The 16,082-nt window shown below is 49.1% G+C and overlaps 1 protein-coding gene across 4 annotated transcripts in view; it reads left to right on the forward strand.

Moving 5' to 3' along the window:
- The window catches only part of NECAB2 (N-terminal EF-hand calcium binding protein 2), a 35,556-nt gene that overhangs the window by 5,884 nt on the left and 13,590 nt on the right, over nt 1–16,082 (forward strand). For 2 of the 4 annotated variants that reach the window (XM_045381553.3, XM_045381554.3), the window contains exons 3-5: nt 4,941–5,079; nt 7,353–7,378; nt 7,542–7,639. In XM_045381553.3, the coding sequence (XP_045237488.1) occupies nt 4,941–5,079; nt 7,353–7,378; nt 7,542–7,639 (263 nt within the window). The remainder of the gene's footprint in view (nt 1–4,940; nt 5,080–7,352; nt 7,379–7,541; nt 7,640–16,082) is intronic. The other 2 variants (XM_045381555.3, XM_074027670.1) reach the window with 1 other exon arrangement.

Genomic DNA, 16,082 nt, shown 5'->3' on the forward strand with positions numbered 1-16,082 from the left:
CAGATGGGGTTCTGTCCTTGCTGCAGGCTCCCCCCGTCAGAGGTCATGTGTCCCCCTGAGCACAGCTGTGGGACCCTGAGTTTCATTACTGCAGGCCCCCAAAGGCCAAGCCTGTTCCTTCTTGGGGCTTACATCTTCCCAGCCACCATGTGACCATTGGGAGCTGTCACCAGGGTGAATGTGGGTGTCAGATGCGGGTTCCAGCAAGAGCTTCCCAGGTCCCGGAGCCTGACTGCCTAGGCTCAAGTCCTGGCTCAGCCGCGGCAAGTCACCAAACTCCCCAGCCTCAGTTTCCTCATCTGTAAATGGGACCGATGATGACAGCGCCCACCTCGGAGGGCTGTCTGAGGATAGAGCTGCTCTCCTGTCTTGGCTGACTGAAGAGCTCAGTAACTCCCAGCTGCTCTGCCTCAAATGCCTTGGAAATGGGAGTCCGCGGGAGTGGCTTGTCCGGAGGGGTTTGATTCCTCTGTGCTCAGCAGGGAGTTTGGTCTGGTGGAGGCTACCAGCAGTCACCGAACATCTATTATGCACCAGGACTTGAATGCGCTTTTTCCTTTAATCTTCATGGTGATCCTACTGAGACAAGAAGTATCAACCCCCACCCTCCTTCAAGATGACAAAAACAAGGCTCGGAGACAGCACGTGATAGTCTTCACATGGTCGGGGGGCAGCGGTGCAGGCAGGTTCTGATTCAACGCAGCAGCTTAAAGCATGTAGGAGTGGGGATGGGAGTTGGTGTGGGTATAGATAGGGGAGTGGTGTGTGGGAATAGGATGGCTGGGGAAAGAAGAATGAATGTAGGGGTGCGAATAGGTGTCAAGGAGGTGTGGGTGCAGGGATGAGACCAGGCATGCAGGGAAGTTTGGGTCCAGGGATGAGAGCAAGTGTGCAGGGAGGTGTGGGTGCAGGGATGGGAACAGGTGTACAGGGAGATGTGGGTGCAGGGATGGGAACAGGTGTGCAGGGAGGTGTGGGTGCAGGGATGGGAACAGGTGTGCAGGGAGGTGTGGGTGCAGGGATGGGAACAGGTGTGCAGGGAGGTGTGGGTGCAGGGATGGGAACAGGTGTGCAGGGAGGTGTGGGTGCAGGAGTGAGGACAGGTGTGCAGGGGGGTGTGGGTGCAGGAGTGAGGACAGGTGTGCAGGGCGCATGCATGCAGGGATGGGAACAGGTGTGGGAGGTGTGGGTGCAGGGATGGGAACAGGCGTGCGGGAGGTGTGGGTGCAGGGATGGGAACAGGCGTGCGGGAGGTGTGGGTGAAGGGATGGGAACAGGTGTGCAGGGGGGTGTGGGTGCAGGGATGGGAACAGGTGTGCAGGGAGGTGTGGATGCAGGGATGGGAACAGGTGTGCAGGGAGGTGTGGGTGCAGGGATGGGAACAGGTGTGCAGGGAGGTGTGGGTGCAGGGATGGGAACAGGTGTGCAGGGAGGTGTGGGTGCAGGAGTGAGGACAGGTGTGCAGGGGGGTGTGGGTGCAGGAGTGAGGACAGGTGTGCAGGGCGCATGCATGCAGGGATGGGAACAGGTGTGGGAGGTGTGGGTGCAGGGATGGGAACAGGCGTGTGGGAGGTGTGGGTGCAGGGATGGGAACAGGCGTGCGGGAGGTGTGGGTGCAGGGATGGGAACAGGCGTGCGGGAGGTGTGGATGCAGGGATGGGAACAGGTGTGCAGGGAGGTGTGGGTGCAGGGATGGGAACAGGTGTGCAGGGAGGTGTGGGTGCAGGGATGGGAACAGGTGTGCAGGGGGCTGTGGGTGAAGGGATGGGAACAGGTATGCAGGGAGGTGTGGATACAGGGATGGGAACAGGTGTGCAGGGGGCTGTGGGTGAAGGGATGGGAACAGGTGTGTAGGGGGGTGTGGGTGCAGGGATGGGAACAGGCGTGCGGGAGGTGTGGGTGCAGGGATGGGAACAGCTGTGCAGGGAGGTGTGGGTGCAGGGATGGGAACAGGCGTGCAGGGAGGTGTGGGTGCAGGGATGGGAACAGGTGTGCAGGGGGTGCAGGTGTGGAGGCAGATAGGCACACAAGCACACACCAGACTACTCAACACTGATGCTAGCCCTGCCTCAGGTGTCCACAAGAAGGATGGAAGGGATGCCTCAGAGGAGTGGGGGATGGGGGTGCAAACTCAAAGGAGCCCCTAGGCTGCTCTTAGGCCTTAGAGATTACAGGAGCAAAGGCTCAGGGCTGGCCTATCAAGGTGGCTCCTGTGACAGAGACTTGTTTGGCTGAGATGGACACCAGATGCCTAGTCCCTATGGGAAGGTTAGCATGAGGGGCTTGACTGGCATCCTGGGACATAAACCCAGAGGGTGGCAGAGGGCTGAGTGCCAGACAGCATTCCCTCCAGGGACATGGCCACTGACAGGCTCTTGGCATTTGAAAGGTCATGGAGATGCTGAGTTCGTGCTAATTAGCAGAGACACCTGCAAAAGGCCCGCTTGGGGTCTCTGGCAGAAGTGTCGGCGCTGACCCGCTTGGCCTGTCTAATTGGACTGGGGGCCTGCGTAGGCCATGTTTTTTCCTCATTAGCGGATTCATTAGGCCGGTGGTCAGGCGTTCAGGGAAGGCGGAAAGCTTTGTGATGGGGCACCTTGCTGGCCTCTGTCTGCCTGCTCTCCCTGTGCAGAGGGGGACCAAGGTACCTCGACAGGCACATGGGGAGATGAGGCAGCCAGAGGGAGACTGGGGTTGGGGCTCACTATGACCTTCCTGTTATGCCCATGGTGACTACCCCTCACCCAAAGTGGGGGTGCCTGAGCCAGCACCCACCCCCTGCTGGGTAGGTGGCGATCTCACCACAAGATCCTACCCCTGGATTAGGTTGAGAGCCTGGACTTGGGAGCCAGATGGCCTGGGTTCAAGCTTCAGCTGTAGGACCTAGGCAAGTACCCTAATGGCTCCGTGCCTCCATTTACCTCTCTCTAAAACGGAAGTGATAGTACTACCTGTGTCTTGTTATGAAGACTAAAGGAGTGAGCATGTGGAAAGAACTCCACGTGTGGCTTGACTCCATGCTGTGATTCCTGGGTTTTAGCTTCAGTCTTGCCGAAGACACTTGGAAGGCGTTCTCTGTCACAGAACACAGAAAGCCACAACTTCGGTTTCACTTATCTCATGGCTGACTGTGGACTTTTTGTTGTTAGGTTTTGGGTCTTTGGTTTGTGCATGTGTGATTGCATTGGGGTTTTGTTGGCGTTTCCTTTGAAAGTCAAATTCTTCCCACTGTAATTTTGAAATCTGTGCTGCGATGTTGGGGGCATCTTGGGATATTGGCCCTAGCCCCCCACGCACACATGTTCATGTTCTTTACCAGCCTCTGATACTTTATGCCCTATGGGGTTAAAGAGAAAAGTGGTGGCAGGAAACCATGGTAAGATCTGAAGGCCCCCCTCTCCTGAGCTTATGCTCTCACCCCGTGTTGAGCTCCAGCAGAGCTGCTGGGAGCACAGACAGAAGCACTAGAGCCTTTAAAGTTTAAGAATGACTCATTCTGAACCCAAGTAGGTCTGCCACGTCAGATTAGGCAGGTTGTGCGCTGCACAAGGGCACGCACCTGAGGAAGTGGAGGGTTTCAAATCCAGGCTACAATCCACTTTCAACACGTGCGCCGACACTGGTCTCATCCTCTCAGCAGAGAAACGAGTGTCTTTTTCTAATCCACAGGAAGGTGCCATGTGGACTCGCAGGGCCCTTGTCCTAAGCACCTAGCTTTGAATGCAGATCCTCTGGAAGTAATGCGAGGGGTGTATGTAGAGAGGCTGGGGGCCAGGAACCGTCGTGGGCTCCCTATTCTCCCTGACCTCCATGTCCCTCACATAGTTTCTGTTAAGGAGGAACAGATCCTTGAGGAGGGGGTGGCTGCAGGGCAGGTGGGGGATGAGCTTGCTGGCATTTGCTCAGCAGGTCTGTCCAGGTGGAAGGAGCTGAGGGTGGAAGCTTGGGGACCGCCTTCCAGAGTCCCTGATGTTCTGCTCAAGCCACCTCCCCTGGTGGCCCAATCTGATCCAAACCCACAAGACCTTCCTGGTGGGGCCAAAAGTGTCCCCAGAGCAACTGCGAGTAAGGGGAGAAGGTGATGCGATGGGCAGGACAGGTGGCATGCATCAGCTGTGGACACCCCTCTGTGGAACTCCACTTCAGAAGCACAGCCTCTGGCCAGAGCATTGGCACCTCCAGGCCTGGCACCTCCTTCCCGCATGGCTTGACATCTAGATGGCTGCATCTGTGGCCTGGGAGAGGAGGTAACAGTGAGAACCTCATGCCAGCCATTGGCAGGCATCTCATGCTGCCTCAGAGAAGGACCTGAAGTTTGCCACATAGATGGGGCAGAGAAGAAAGGGTTGTTCTGTACTCTAAGAACAGTGCTGAGAGAGTCAGGGCTTAGGGGCTGGGTTGGGGATGGGGATGTGGGGAGACCACTTGGCGTTTGGAAGCTACGGAGTGGTGGCTCATCCAGCTGCTGGGCTTTGGATCCACTTCATACCAATGGTGTGACATGGGGCAAGTTGCTCACATTGGGTTATCTTATATAGCACCTGCCTCCAGGTGGCCATGTAAATTAATGAGAGAAAATTCCCTGGCAGGGGCAGGTACTCTGTATTTGTTGAATGCATAGAAACTGTTGAGTGCATGGTGAGCCCAAGAAAGCTAGCTATTGCATTATTGTTGGTTTGAGGATTATGTGTAAACAGGCATTGGTCTGGGAATTCGCTGGATGAGGCAGTGATTCTCTGTGTACTGGAGTTTACTGGTTAGTGTGGGAATTAGCTGGGTGGGTAGGGATTATCTAAAATGGAATTTGTCTTTTAGTTTGGGAGTTAGCTGGAAGGGCAGGGATTATCTGAGCAGTCAGGGCCATATTCCTCTGTCAGTCAGGGTATTGCCTGGATTTGGGGGCCATGCATGCACTGGCCCCACCAGCCTTATCTCTGCAGACACCAGCTCTTTTCCCTGCTTCCTTGCAGATGATGGGAAGCTGTCCTTGGAAGAATTCCAGCTCTTCTTTGCAGATGGTGTCCTCAGTGAGAAAGAACTCGAGGATCTCTTTCACACTATTGATTCTGACAACACCAAGTGAGCCTCAGTCCTGGTTGGCAGAGCGGGGGCATGTGTGGGCCATGGTGGAGGCGTCTTTTCCTCTAGTCTCCATTCCTAGTCCCCTGTAAGAGGCAGGAGAACTGAAAATCCCCAAATTTGCTAATCCAGGAGTCAGCTCTTCACCGGCTGGGGTGATTGGGGCATGTGCAGATTCATATTGCATTGGCTACTATTGCAAGTGTGTCTCTTTTGAGTGCACATGGCCAACTAAGGAGAGACTCCCGGTTTTGCACAGTGGACATGGGATTATGAAAATGGGAAGTTGGCAATGACTTCATCTTTCTGCCATCTTCAGCCAGCAGCCGGTTCTGACCTTAGCCCCAATGCCTGTGCATCCTCCTAGTTCCAGCATTAACTGTGAAGTTGAACCTCGCCCTAACACTGACTCCTGTGTTAAACCAAACACGAATCCTGACTCAACACTACATCTACCATTATACCGTATTAAACCTGTTCTCCAACTCAGTCGTAACCCTAACCTGCATCTCAGAATCAGTCAAAAAATCTGGCTCCACCCCATCTCTAAATCGAGTGGGAAATGCAGATTCTACTCAGACTTACCCTTGATCCTTCCCAACCTCACCTCCAATCTTGCCCTTTTCTTGGGATTCCACAGACAGGATGAGGTCTGAGCCCTCTCCTCAACCCCACCTTCAGGAGGGATCAGAGCCCCACCTGGTCTCCTTTCTCAGGCCTACTTGCGTGATGAGGACCCAAGTGTCTGGAGGGCTGCTTAGGGCACATTTGGTAAGTTGAGGTTCTCTGAGACTGGCTAGAGATGGTCTGGACAAGGAGCTACCACAAAACCAGTGTGCAAGGGGCAGAGTACAATGGTGGCTTGGACCAGAGGCTGGGGCTGAGAGTGTCCTGGGGGGCACTGGCTGGGCACCAGGATGTGGTAAGTGGAGCATACACCATCCTCTGGGAAAGGCCACTTTAAAGAAATGGCTTCAGGCTGCAGACTGCAGAATGGAGAACTCTCTGGAGCCAGATGGAGATTTCTGAGCTGTTACTGCAGCTTCCTGGGGTGCTTTGAAGGGGCCAGGCAGGTGCCCAATTGATTTAGACCTTCTCTTTCAGGGCCTTTTGTGTTAGGGCCAGCAGGGTACAGGAGGGGGCGGAGGTGGAGGGAGGAGGAGGCACTGGTTTGAGAGTCGAATCGTGAGAGTGTGTGGGTGGGTGGGGGTGCAGGGAGGACTCGTGGTTATGGAAGGTCAAAGCTCTGAAAGACTTTCAGGATTAATCTCCTCAACATTCCGTAAGGTGTGAGCCACAAACATTAGCTCCTGGGGATGCTAAATAGACTTTGTGCCCAAAACAGTGTATTAACAAAAAGATTTGTGAAACACGAATTAAAGCAGAATGACAGGGTCGCTTTCTGCAGGACTTGCCAGAACTCTGAGTATGAGATGGAGGTTGGAGGCACCTCCTGACAGAACATGCAAAGCCTCCGAGTGCAGACTCACTGGACCACAGAAGCCTTCTGTCCAGATGCGCCTTGCTGAGCCTGGGCTCCACTGAGCACGAGGAGGGACCTGGTCCCAGAAAGGGCCACCACTGTACTGGGTCCCTTGCACATTGACTTGGCAGTTGCTCCTTATCTAGACCATCTCTAGCCAGTCCCAGAGGGCCCCAGCTTATCAAATCTGCTCCTAAGCTGCAGAACCACCATGGTTTCCAGCACTGCAGCCCTGATCTTGGGGCTGGTGTATCCTCCTTCACTGCCATGGGATAGGCTCATGCTCAGCCCGCTCCCCCAGGAAAGGACAGGACCCTTCTCCAGGCTGCAGGAATGGGGATGTGGGACCCAGGGGCTGGGACCAGAACAAGAAGGGCTCTGCCACACCCCCAAGGACTCCAGGACCCAGCAGGCAGGGTCGCCGGGGGGTGGGTCAGTGGGTCAGGTGAGAGCTTTGTTGACAGCCCGTCACAGTAACGGGTCCCCACTCTCTGTCCCTTTACCCTGTTCCCGGCCCCTGGCTTGGCCCTACCCTTGGTGTCATTTATTCATGATGGGGTCAGCAGACTCAGAGAAAACAGAAGGGTGGGTGGTGTCAGGGGTCAGACAGACGTGGGCCTTCAGGGGTGGGGGTGTCACCTACCTGCTGCACCCTCATCTGTAAGGCGGGGCTTGTGGGGCCAGCACACAGGCTGCAAAGAGCAGGCGGGATGTGTGTGTTCGCAGGCTGTGCAGGGGCAGGCCTGCTAACCCCCTTTCTGTCTCTGTCTGTTTCTGTCTGTCTCTGCAGCCACGTAGACACCAAGGAGCTGTGTGGTAGGTGCTGGCTATTCTGGGACCAAGATGGGGGTGCCGGGATGGGGCTGGAGGAGAAGGTCCTGAGCAGGGGAGGCTGGGGTTAGCGCAGGTGGGAGGGGCAGGAGTGCTGAGTGGGAGGGGCAGGACCTGTGATCCCTGACCTTTGCCTTTCCTTCCCCAGATTACTTTGTGGACCACATGGGTGACTATGAGGATGTCCTGGCCTCCCTGGAGACCTTGAATCACTCTGTCCTGAAGGCCATGGGCTATACCAAGAAGGTCAGTGGGTGTAGGTGGCCCCGGGGGTCCAGGGCTCCAGTGCTGCTTCAGTTCCACCCTTGCCTAAGGATGCCTGGATTTTTGAAGACAGGTGCCAGGGAGGCCTATCTCAGGGGTGGGCTTGGCCTGGGCCTCTTCCTAGCAGCTGAGATAAACTGGGAAGAGAATGGAATGGCATGATGAATGGCTCTGGTTGGGAGCAGGAGGCATTTTCCCAGAGTCAGACCTGATCCTGGGCTGGGGTCTTAGAAAAGGTGGCTGCAATCACCCTATGCCCTTAAGGGGTCCCCAGATAGGTGTCGTACCCTCTAGGTCGGGCTTACAAGACTGGGGATGGGGGTGGGGTGGGGGTAGTTCATGCATCTGAACCCGGCCCCATATCAGGTTCTCAATGCTCAGTACCTGGTTTAATCCTCACAGCAACCCTATGAGTGGTTACTATCATCTCCCCATCTCACAGCTATGGAAACAGAGGCTCACAAAGGCGAACTCAACAGAGTCACAGCCAGACAGCCATAGCTGCTGGCTGGGATGAGAGGGGAAACTGAGTCAGGGGCCTGACAGGAGGCATGGGAGTGCAGCATGACACTCCAGGCACACCCAGGAGGCAACTAGAGAGTCAGTCAACCAGGAGCAGAGGGCAGCCATTGGGCACACCAGTCCAGGCCCATGGTGAGGGAACTGGGAGCATGCAAGGATGAGGGACACACAGGTGCTCAAGGCAGCAGCCACCATCACCCTGAGTTTTGGGAGCCCAGAAAAGCCCAGCCCTGTCTGCCAGTTGAGGCTGGGGAACTTAGCTGATAAAACCAGCCAGACCTGGCTGAAGGATCTCAGCTGGTCATTTCCCTTTCTGAGCCTCAGTTTCTCCATCTGTGAAATGGAGACATCCATCTTATGAATTATGAAATCCTTCAGAGATTGAGCAAAGTAAGGCTTCTGAGCTATTGAGCATACAGGACAGAACACAGAGCAAAGGCACCTGCTGGTTTGTATCAATAGGTTCCTACTGTATGCTCAGCCAGACGTTAAAACCCATTCTTGGCCGGGCGCGGTGGCTCAAGCCTGTAATCCCAGCACTTTGGGAGGCCGAGACGGGCGGATCACGAGGTCAGGAGATCAAGACCATCCTGGCTAACACGGTGAAACCCCGTCTCTACTAAAAATACAAAAAATTAGCCGGGCGTGGTGGCGGGCGCCTGTAGTCCCAGCTACTCGGAGGCTGAGGCGGGAGAATGGCGTGAACCCGGGAGGCGGAGCTTGCAGTGAGCCGAGATCGCGCCACTGCACTCCAGCCTGGGAGACACAGCGAGACTCTGTCTCAAAAAAAAAAAAAAAAAAAAAAAAAAAAAAAACCCATTCTTTGTGATTTTCCCATGCTTCTCAGTTACTTCCTGCCATGTATTAGAGAGTCTCTGTTTTGCCATATATCTAAAAATAGCTGGGCTTCATTCGGAACCTCCACGATTCCACATTTCCATTTCTGTCCCAGTATCATGCTGTTTTGAGTCTTGCCATTTTAGAGTATATTTTAATACCATGTAAGACCTGCTCCCTCCAATTATTAATCTTTGTAGAATATCGTTTGATATCCCAGAGTATCAAGGTGTAGGCGGTGGATTAGAAGGTAGCATGGAAAGATCCCAGGCTTCTGAGTCACCCAGACAAGGGTGGCAACCCCAGCTCTGCTCCAAACAGGTGGTGTGAGGTCACCATATGCTCATGGGTGACCCTGGGAAATGGAAATCACCTCCTTGAGCCTGGGTTTTCTCACCTTAGAAGGGCCCATGACCTAGCCATGCTGTGAGGTGTTCATAACATCCATGGTTGCATCTTAGTCTTTAGTCAGACTTTTCAGGAACATAACAGAGTTCTCCATCAGTGTCTACCGATACAAGTTAGACCGGTTTTAGAGATCTTGCTCTCGGAAATCATATGCGTATGATGTCAGGGGTGGTCTTTGGTTTTTTTTGGCAGTCGTGGTGATGATAGGTTGTTGCATCCATGATTGGCATTTCTTTTTTTCCCTTTTTGTTTTTTTGTTGTTTTTTTTTTTGAGACAGAGTCTCACTCTGTTGCCCAGGCTGGAGTGCAGTGATGCAATGTCAGCTCATTGCATCCTGTGCCTCCTGGGTTTGATTCTCCTGCCTTAGCCTTCTGAGTAGCTGGGACTACAGGCGCCCGCCACCACTCCTGGGTAATTTTTGTAGTTTTAGTAGAGATGGGGTTTCATCACCATGTTGGCCAGGCTGGTCTCAAACTCCTGACCTCAGGGGATCTGCTGCCTTGGCCTCCCACACCTGCTGGGATTCCAGGTGTGATGTGATTGGCATTTCTTGTGCTTGCGTAGTTCCTCACTGGTTTTTGTTTATAGAAATGCAGCTTGTCGTTTGTTGTTTTCAGTGCTTTTCTTGTATGTGCTGTTTGCTTTCGTCAAGCCGTAGCCTCAGTTATTAAGAGTGCCGTTGTCTCTGCATTGTAACACGTGCCCCTCTTGCTTCCCTGTCTATCCTGTGGCATTTCCCCCCATGTTCTAAAACATCGTGGTGGGGACTGGCCAGGCACGCTTGTTTGGCTCCTGATTTTCGAGTACATCTCTAGTACTTCTCTGCTGATTATCATATTAATACCGGGTCTTACTTTAGAATCCTCATCAGCATGTTGGAGAAATATTTTTGCATTCCCTTTGTTCCATTTTGTCTTAGGAGGGTGGTAGTGAATGTTTTCAAATGCCTTTTGGTATTTTTAAATGATCATATGATTTTTTCCCCTAAGCTATTGATGGGGTGGATGCTATTTTTAGATTGTTTCATATTGAACAATCCTTAGCTCCCTGTGATAAGCCCTAATTGGTACATTATTCTTTTATCACATTACTGAGTCCTTGTCATGAGCCAAGAATTTGATCTCTGTCTCCATTGGGAATGGAGATTGGATGATAGCTTGGAAATCATTTTGTGAGGTGGTTTTGAATGTGTTCTGTGTATGAATCAGCTTCTCTAACATAGAATCATTTTTCTACATAAAAATAGAATTTATCCATAACTCTTGGGTCTCGGTGTTAAACAAGGGAGGGGATTATCTTCATAGTTATTTTAATGTCATCCTTACTTTAGTCAACTTTTTCACTTTTCCATTGCAGTATATTTTTAAACAAAACTGCCCTGGGCATAGTTGTTTCTACCATCAGTCCTACATGGAATGTTTTTACGATTATTTTTAAAAATCTAAAACATTGTTTGACACAAGCAGCCACTTAATGCAGATTAAGTTCAATAAAAGATCTGCTGCCCCTCACGGTGGCTCACGCCTGTTATTCCAGCACTTTGGGAGGCTGAGGCGGGAGGATCACTTTAGCCCGGAAGTTCAAGACCACCCTGGGCAACATAGTGGGACCTCGTTTCTACCAAAAACAAAACGAAACAAAACAAAATTAGCCGAGCATGGTGGCATGCGCCTGTAGTTCCCACCTACTTGGGAGGCTGAGGTGGGAGGATCTCTGGAGCCTGGGAGGTCGAGGCTGCAGTGAGGCACAGCATGCCACTGTACCCCAGCCTGGGTGACAAGAGAAACCCTCTCTCTCAAAATAAAAATAAAAAAATAAAATTTGCTGCTATAGCTCACATCCTAAATGTCTCCTATTTTTCTACATTTTAAAACTTTCTATTTGACAGTTTTGCCTGTTTTAATTAGCTGTTTGAAATATCAAGCTCCTGGCACATTTATTTAAATTTCATGACATGTTTTCTCATTTATTTATAGTTCCTATCATTATTATTTCCTCCCTCTTAAAACTTTAGGTTTGTTGTTTTTGCTGTTCTTTTTCGTATGTGAAATGGAATGCTTGCTTTTTTTGATAATGTTTGAAATTTTAAAAATTTACTTTTGATGGGGGCTGGGTGCAGTGGCTCACACCTGTTATCCCAGCACTTTGGGAGGCCGGGACAGGCAGATCACCTGAGGTCAGGAGTTCGAGACCAGCCTGGCCAACATGGTGAAACCCCGTCTCTACTAAAAATACAAAAATTAGCTGGGCGTGGTGTCAGGCACCTGTAATACCAGCTACTTAGGAGCCTGAGGCAGGAGAATCACTTGAACCCGGAAGGTGGAGGTTGCAGTGAGTGGAGTCTGCGCCATTGTACTCCAGCCTGGACAACAAGAACAAATCTCTGTCTCAAATAAATAAATAAATAATGGCCGGGCACGGTGGCTCACACCTGTAATCCCAGCAGTTTGGGAGGCCGAGGCAGGTGGATCACGAGGTCAGGAGATCAAGACCATCCTGGCCAAAATGGTGAAACCCCGTCTCTACTAAAAATACAAAAATTAGCTGGGCATAGTGGCAGGAGCCTGTAATCCCAGCTACTCGGGAGGCTGAGGCAGGAGAATCGCTTGAACCCGGGAGGTGGAGGTTGCAGTGAGCCGAGACTGTACCACTGCACTGCAGCCTGGGCAACAAGAGTGAATCTCCGTCTCAAAAAAAAAAAAATTACTTTTGATGTTCCCATAGCAATCATAGATGTTAATGTGTAGTATTTTCACCCTCTCTATTCTTTGAGCAGCCTGTTATGTTCTCATTTATTTTTCAGTTCATTGTGTTAAGACAAAACTGAATGACCAGTGAGGTTTCCACTCTATTTTTTAAATGTACTGAGATTTTTCCATTACATTTGTGTTTGTTTTTATAACTATCTCATGAATGCTTGAGATGGTGTGGATTGTGCTTGCAGAATTATCAGATTTGAAAATAGCTATCCTTTCTTTGTTATGAAATATGTGCTGCTAAGAGACAATTTTTTAAAGGTAAAATTATGTCTCTTCTGCAAGTATTAAAATGTGCACATCAAATATTTTTTCTTTTTCTTTTCTTCTTTTTTTTTTTTTTTTTTTTTTTTTTTGATACGGAGTTTCTCTCTTGTTGACCAGGCCAGAGTACAATGGCTTGATCTCAGCTCAATGCAACCTCTGCTTCCCAGGTTCAAGTGATTCTTGTACCTCGGCCTCCCGAGTAGCTGGGATTACAGGCATGCACGACCACGCCCGGCTAATTTTTGTGTTTTTAGTAGAGACGGGTTTTCACCCTGTTGGCCAGGCTGGTCTCGAACTCCTGACCTCAGGTGTTCCACCTGCCTCGGCCTCCCAAAGTGCTGGGATTACAGGCACCAGCCACTGCGCCTGGCCCAAAGATTTTCTTTAACTCAATGTGAGAATCAGTAAGATGTTGGAACTGGCTCAAAAGAGAATTGAAAGAACTTGTGCACTAATATATTAGGTAAATAGCAGTTCCGAAATCAATTGGTGAATAAATGCATGACTGGTCACTATCCCAGGGCAGCAACCAATTGCCCTGTGGAGAGTGCCAGACAAAATTCCTGGGCATTTCTGTGGAAGAGAATTTTTTTTTTTTTTAAGATGTGGTCTTGTGTTGCCGAGGCTGGAGTACGGTGGCACAGTCATTACTTGCTGCAGCCTCAACCTCCCAGACCCAAGCGATCCTCCCACCTCAGCCTTCCAGGTAGCTGGGACCACAGGTGGGTGTCACCACTCCCGGCTAATTTTTTTCTTTCTTTTTTTTTTTTTTTTGGTAGCGACAGGATTTCCCTATGTTGCTTAGACTAGTCTCAAACTCCTGGGCTCAGGCAATCCTCTCCCACCTTGGCCTCTGAAAATGCTGGGATTACAGGCATAAGCCACCATGCCCAGCCGGAAGAGAACTCTTTGAATTATTATAAATGGTCTGTGTCCACAGAGTTGTAAAAGTTGCTCCAGGGAGGGTAGGAGTGGGGTGAGGGTTGAAACATTATCTCCGGCCGGGCGCGGTGGCTCAAGCCTGTAATCCCAGCACTTTGGGAGGCCGAGACGGGTGGATCACGAGGTCAGGAGATCGAGACCATCCTGGCTAACACGGTGAAACCCTGTCTCTACTAAAAATACAAAAAAACTAGCCGGGCGAGGTGGCGGGCGCCTGTAGTCCCAGCTACTCGGGAGGCTGAGGCAGGAGAATGGCGTAAACCCAGGAGGCGGAGCTTGCAGTGAGCTGAGATCCGGCCACTGCACTCCAGCCTGGGCGACAGAGCAAGACTCCGTCTCAAACAAAAAAAAAAAAAAAAAAAAAGAAACATTACCTCGTAGGTACAATGTTCAATTTGTGGGTGATGGGTACACTAGAAACTCCACCCCCACCATGACGTACCCGTGTAACAAACAGGCACATGTACCCTCTGAATCTGAAATAAAACTCATAAAACATAAAACCCAACTTTCTGTCCTCTGCTTCCCTCCTTTAACAAGTTCTCAAATCCATCTTTCAAATAAATCAGTTTTGGAAAACAAAACAAAGTAGCTCCTGAATAAGGAAAGACTTAGATAAACTAGAAAAAATAGTGAACTTAGAAAAACAAGAAACCCAAGAGTTGTTTTTGCCCATTTCAAAGACTTTCACTATTCTTTCTAACAGTGCCCTTTGCATCCTTATTTATTATTATCTAATGTTTCTGTCCTGTGGGACAGGGGTTAGCTAATTTCTCATACTAAATTGTGTTTTGTCGTTAAATCTTTGTGTTTCTAATGGTTTTCCTTTCTATATTTTTAGCCATGTTGTTTGATGCATATAGACTTGTTACAGTATTTTTGTTACATATAAATGGTACGTAGTTGATATGCAAAATTTAGGGAGTAAAGTATAAAGAAAATTCAAATTCCTTCTAATTCCCACTATCCCTAACCACTGGTAACATTTTAGTTTATTACCTTTAGCATTTTTTATGTGTATTTCTTAAATTTATAATCTGTGTACAAAAATATATTTCCTGCTCTTTTACCTAATATTTTAACATTTTCCCCATGTTATTAAAACTGTTCAAAAGCATCATTTTAAATATTTTAATGTACTTATTTTTCTTCTTCTGTTAGGTATATTAGATTATTTCCAAGTTTTTGCTGTTATGAATACCTTGTGGGAAACATAGTTGTCCATATTTTGCACTATTTCTTGAGGATAATTTATCAGAGTTGGGGAATTACTGGGTTAAAAAATCTGAGCAGTTTATGGCACTTGACATATAGCAAAATGGTTTGATTAGATGGCTGTAAGCATTGAAGTCCCCATAGCTATATCCTGTGTCAGTACATGAAGATTTAATAATGGCATGTCCTTGTTATAACTTATGCCTTTTATCATTATATTCCTACCTTTCTTGGGCAATACTTTCTCATTTAAATTCTAACTTGACAGTGATATTGCACCTTATCCTGTTCATTCAGTCACAGGTGGTTACTGAATCTTTACACAGGCTTTTCTTTATAAGTCCTTTGTGCTGTTTTGGTTTAGGTGCGCTTCTGATGGACCTTGTTTAATCAGATCTAGGACTGTGTCTTTATATAAGGGAATTCGGGCTGCCTTTTTCATTATGATTGTTTTATTTGGTCTGACTGTTGTGTTTTATTCTTCCCTTTTTTAATGCTTTCTTCATGTCTTTTACATTTTACCTTTTGGTGTTCTGCCCTGTTTATATCATGGATTATGATTTGGAGTGTACAATTCCTAGTTTTCACTTTACAAAAATACATTATTAACATTCTTAATCCTATTTTTATACTTAGCTAATAAACACTTTCTCTTCCCTTTGGGAATAAAAATAATTTTTAAGATTTTAGGCTTTTTTTCCCTATACTTTATTGACTAAATCCAATATAGTTGAAATTAAACCATTAGTGGTCAATGTTTTTATTTCCTAACTTGTGTAACCTGAATGTTTAATTTGAGTGATCGCTGTTACTTCTTTTCACAACTTCCCCACATGAAGAACTTTCATTGAAGCCCAGATGACTTAGGACAAATTCTTAAGCATTGTTTGCAGAAAAGGTGCTCATCTAGTAAAATTTCAGAAATTTGCAGGTTTCTGGAGATCTCCCAGTTGTTCTACCAATGAGTAACTTGTCCACTGGATGCAAAATTTCTCCATCTGAGACTTTCCCTATGGAGCCTGTGGAGCTGGTCTCTTGTCTGAGGCAGCTCAGTCCCCTCACCATGATGTAATATACTCATGTAACAAATAGGCACCTGTACCCCCATGTCAAATCTGGGATTGTATCTTTACGTTGGGGAACGTAGGCTGCTTTTCAATTGTGGTGGAGGAGGAATCAGGAAAAGCTTCATTTTTTTACTCCTTGGAAAATAACTTGTCTTCTTTGGAATTCAGCTAACTGGTAACACTGATCCCTGACACATCTTCAGTCATTGGTCTGGGTGCTTTTAACACACACTTCAGCCCATTTTTCTGCTTGATCACTTCTAGCAGCCTTTTTCTTTATGTTTAAATATTTTACCAAGCTATGCCTTTATGTCCATTTTTGGCCATTCACGTGTCTGGAGTCTGTTGCTTGCTGGATCATGTGTGGTTTCGGTCATTGCCATGTATCAGGCTGCCGGAACCTGCCAGGC

Source organism: Macaca fascicularis, chromosome 20 (assembly GCF_037993035.2).
Source record: "Macaca fascicularis isolate 582-1 chromosome 20, T2T-MFA8v1.1".
Lineage (NCBI taxonomy): Eukaryota > Metazoa > Chordata > Mammalia > Primates > Cercopithecidae > Macaca > Macaca fascicularis.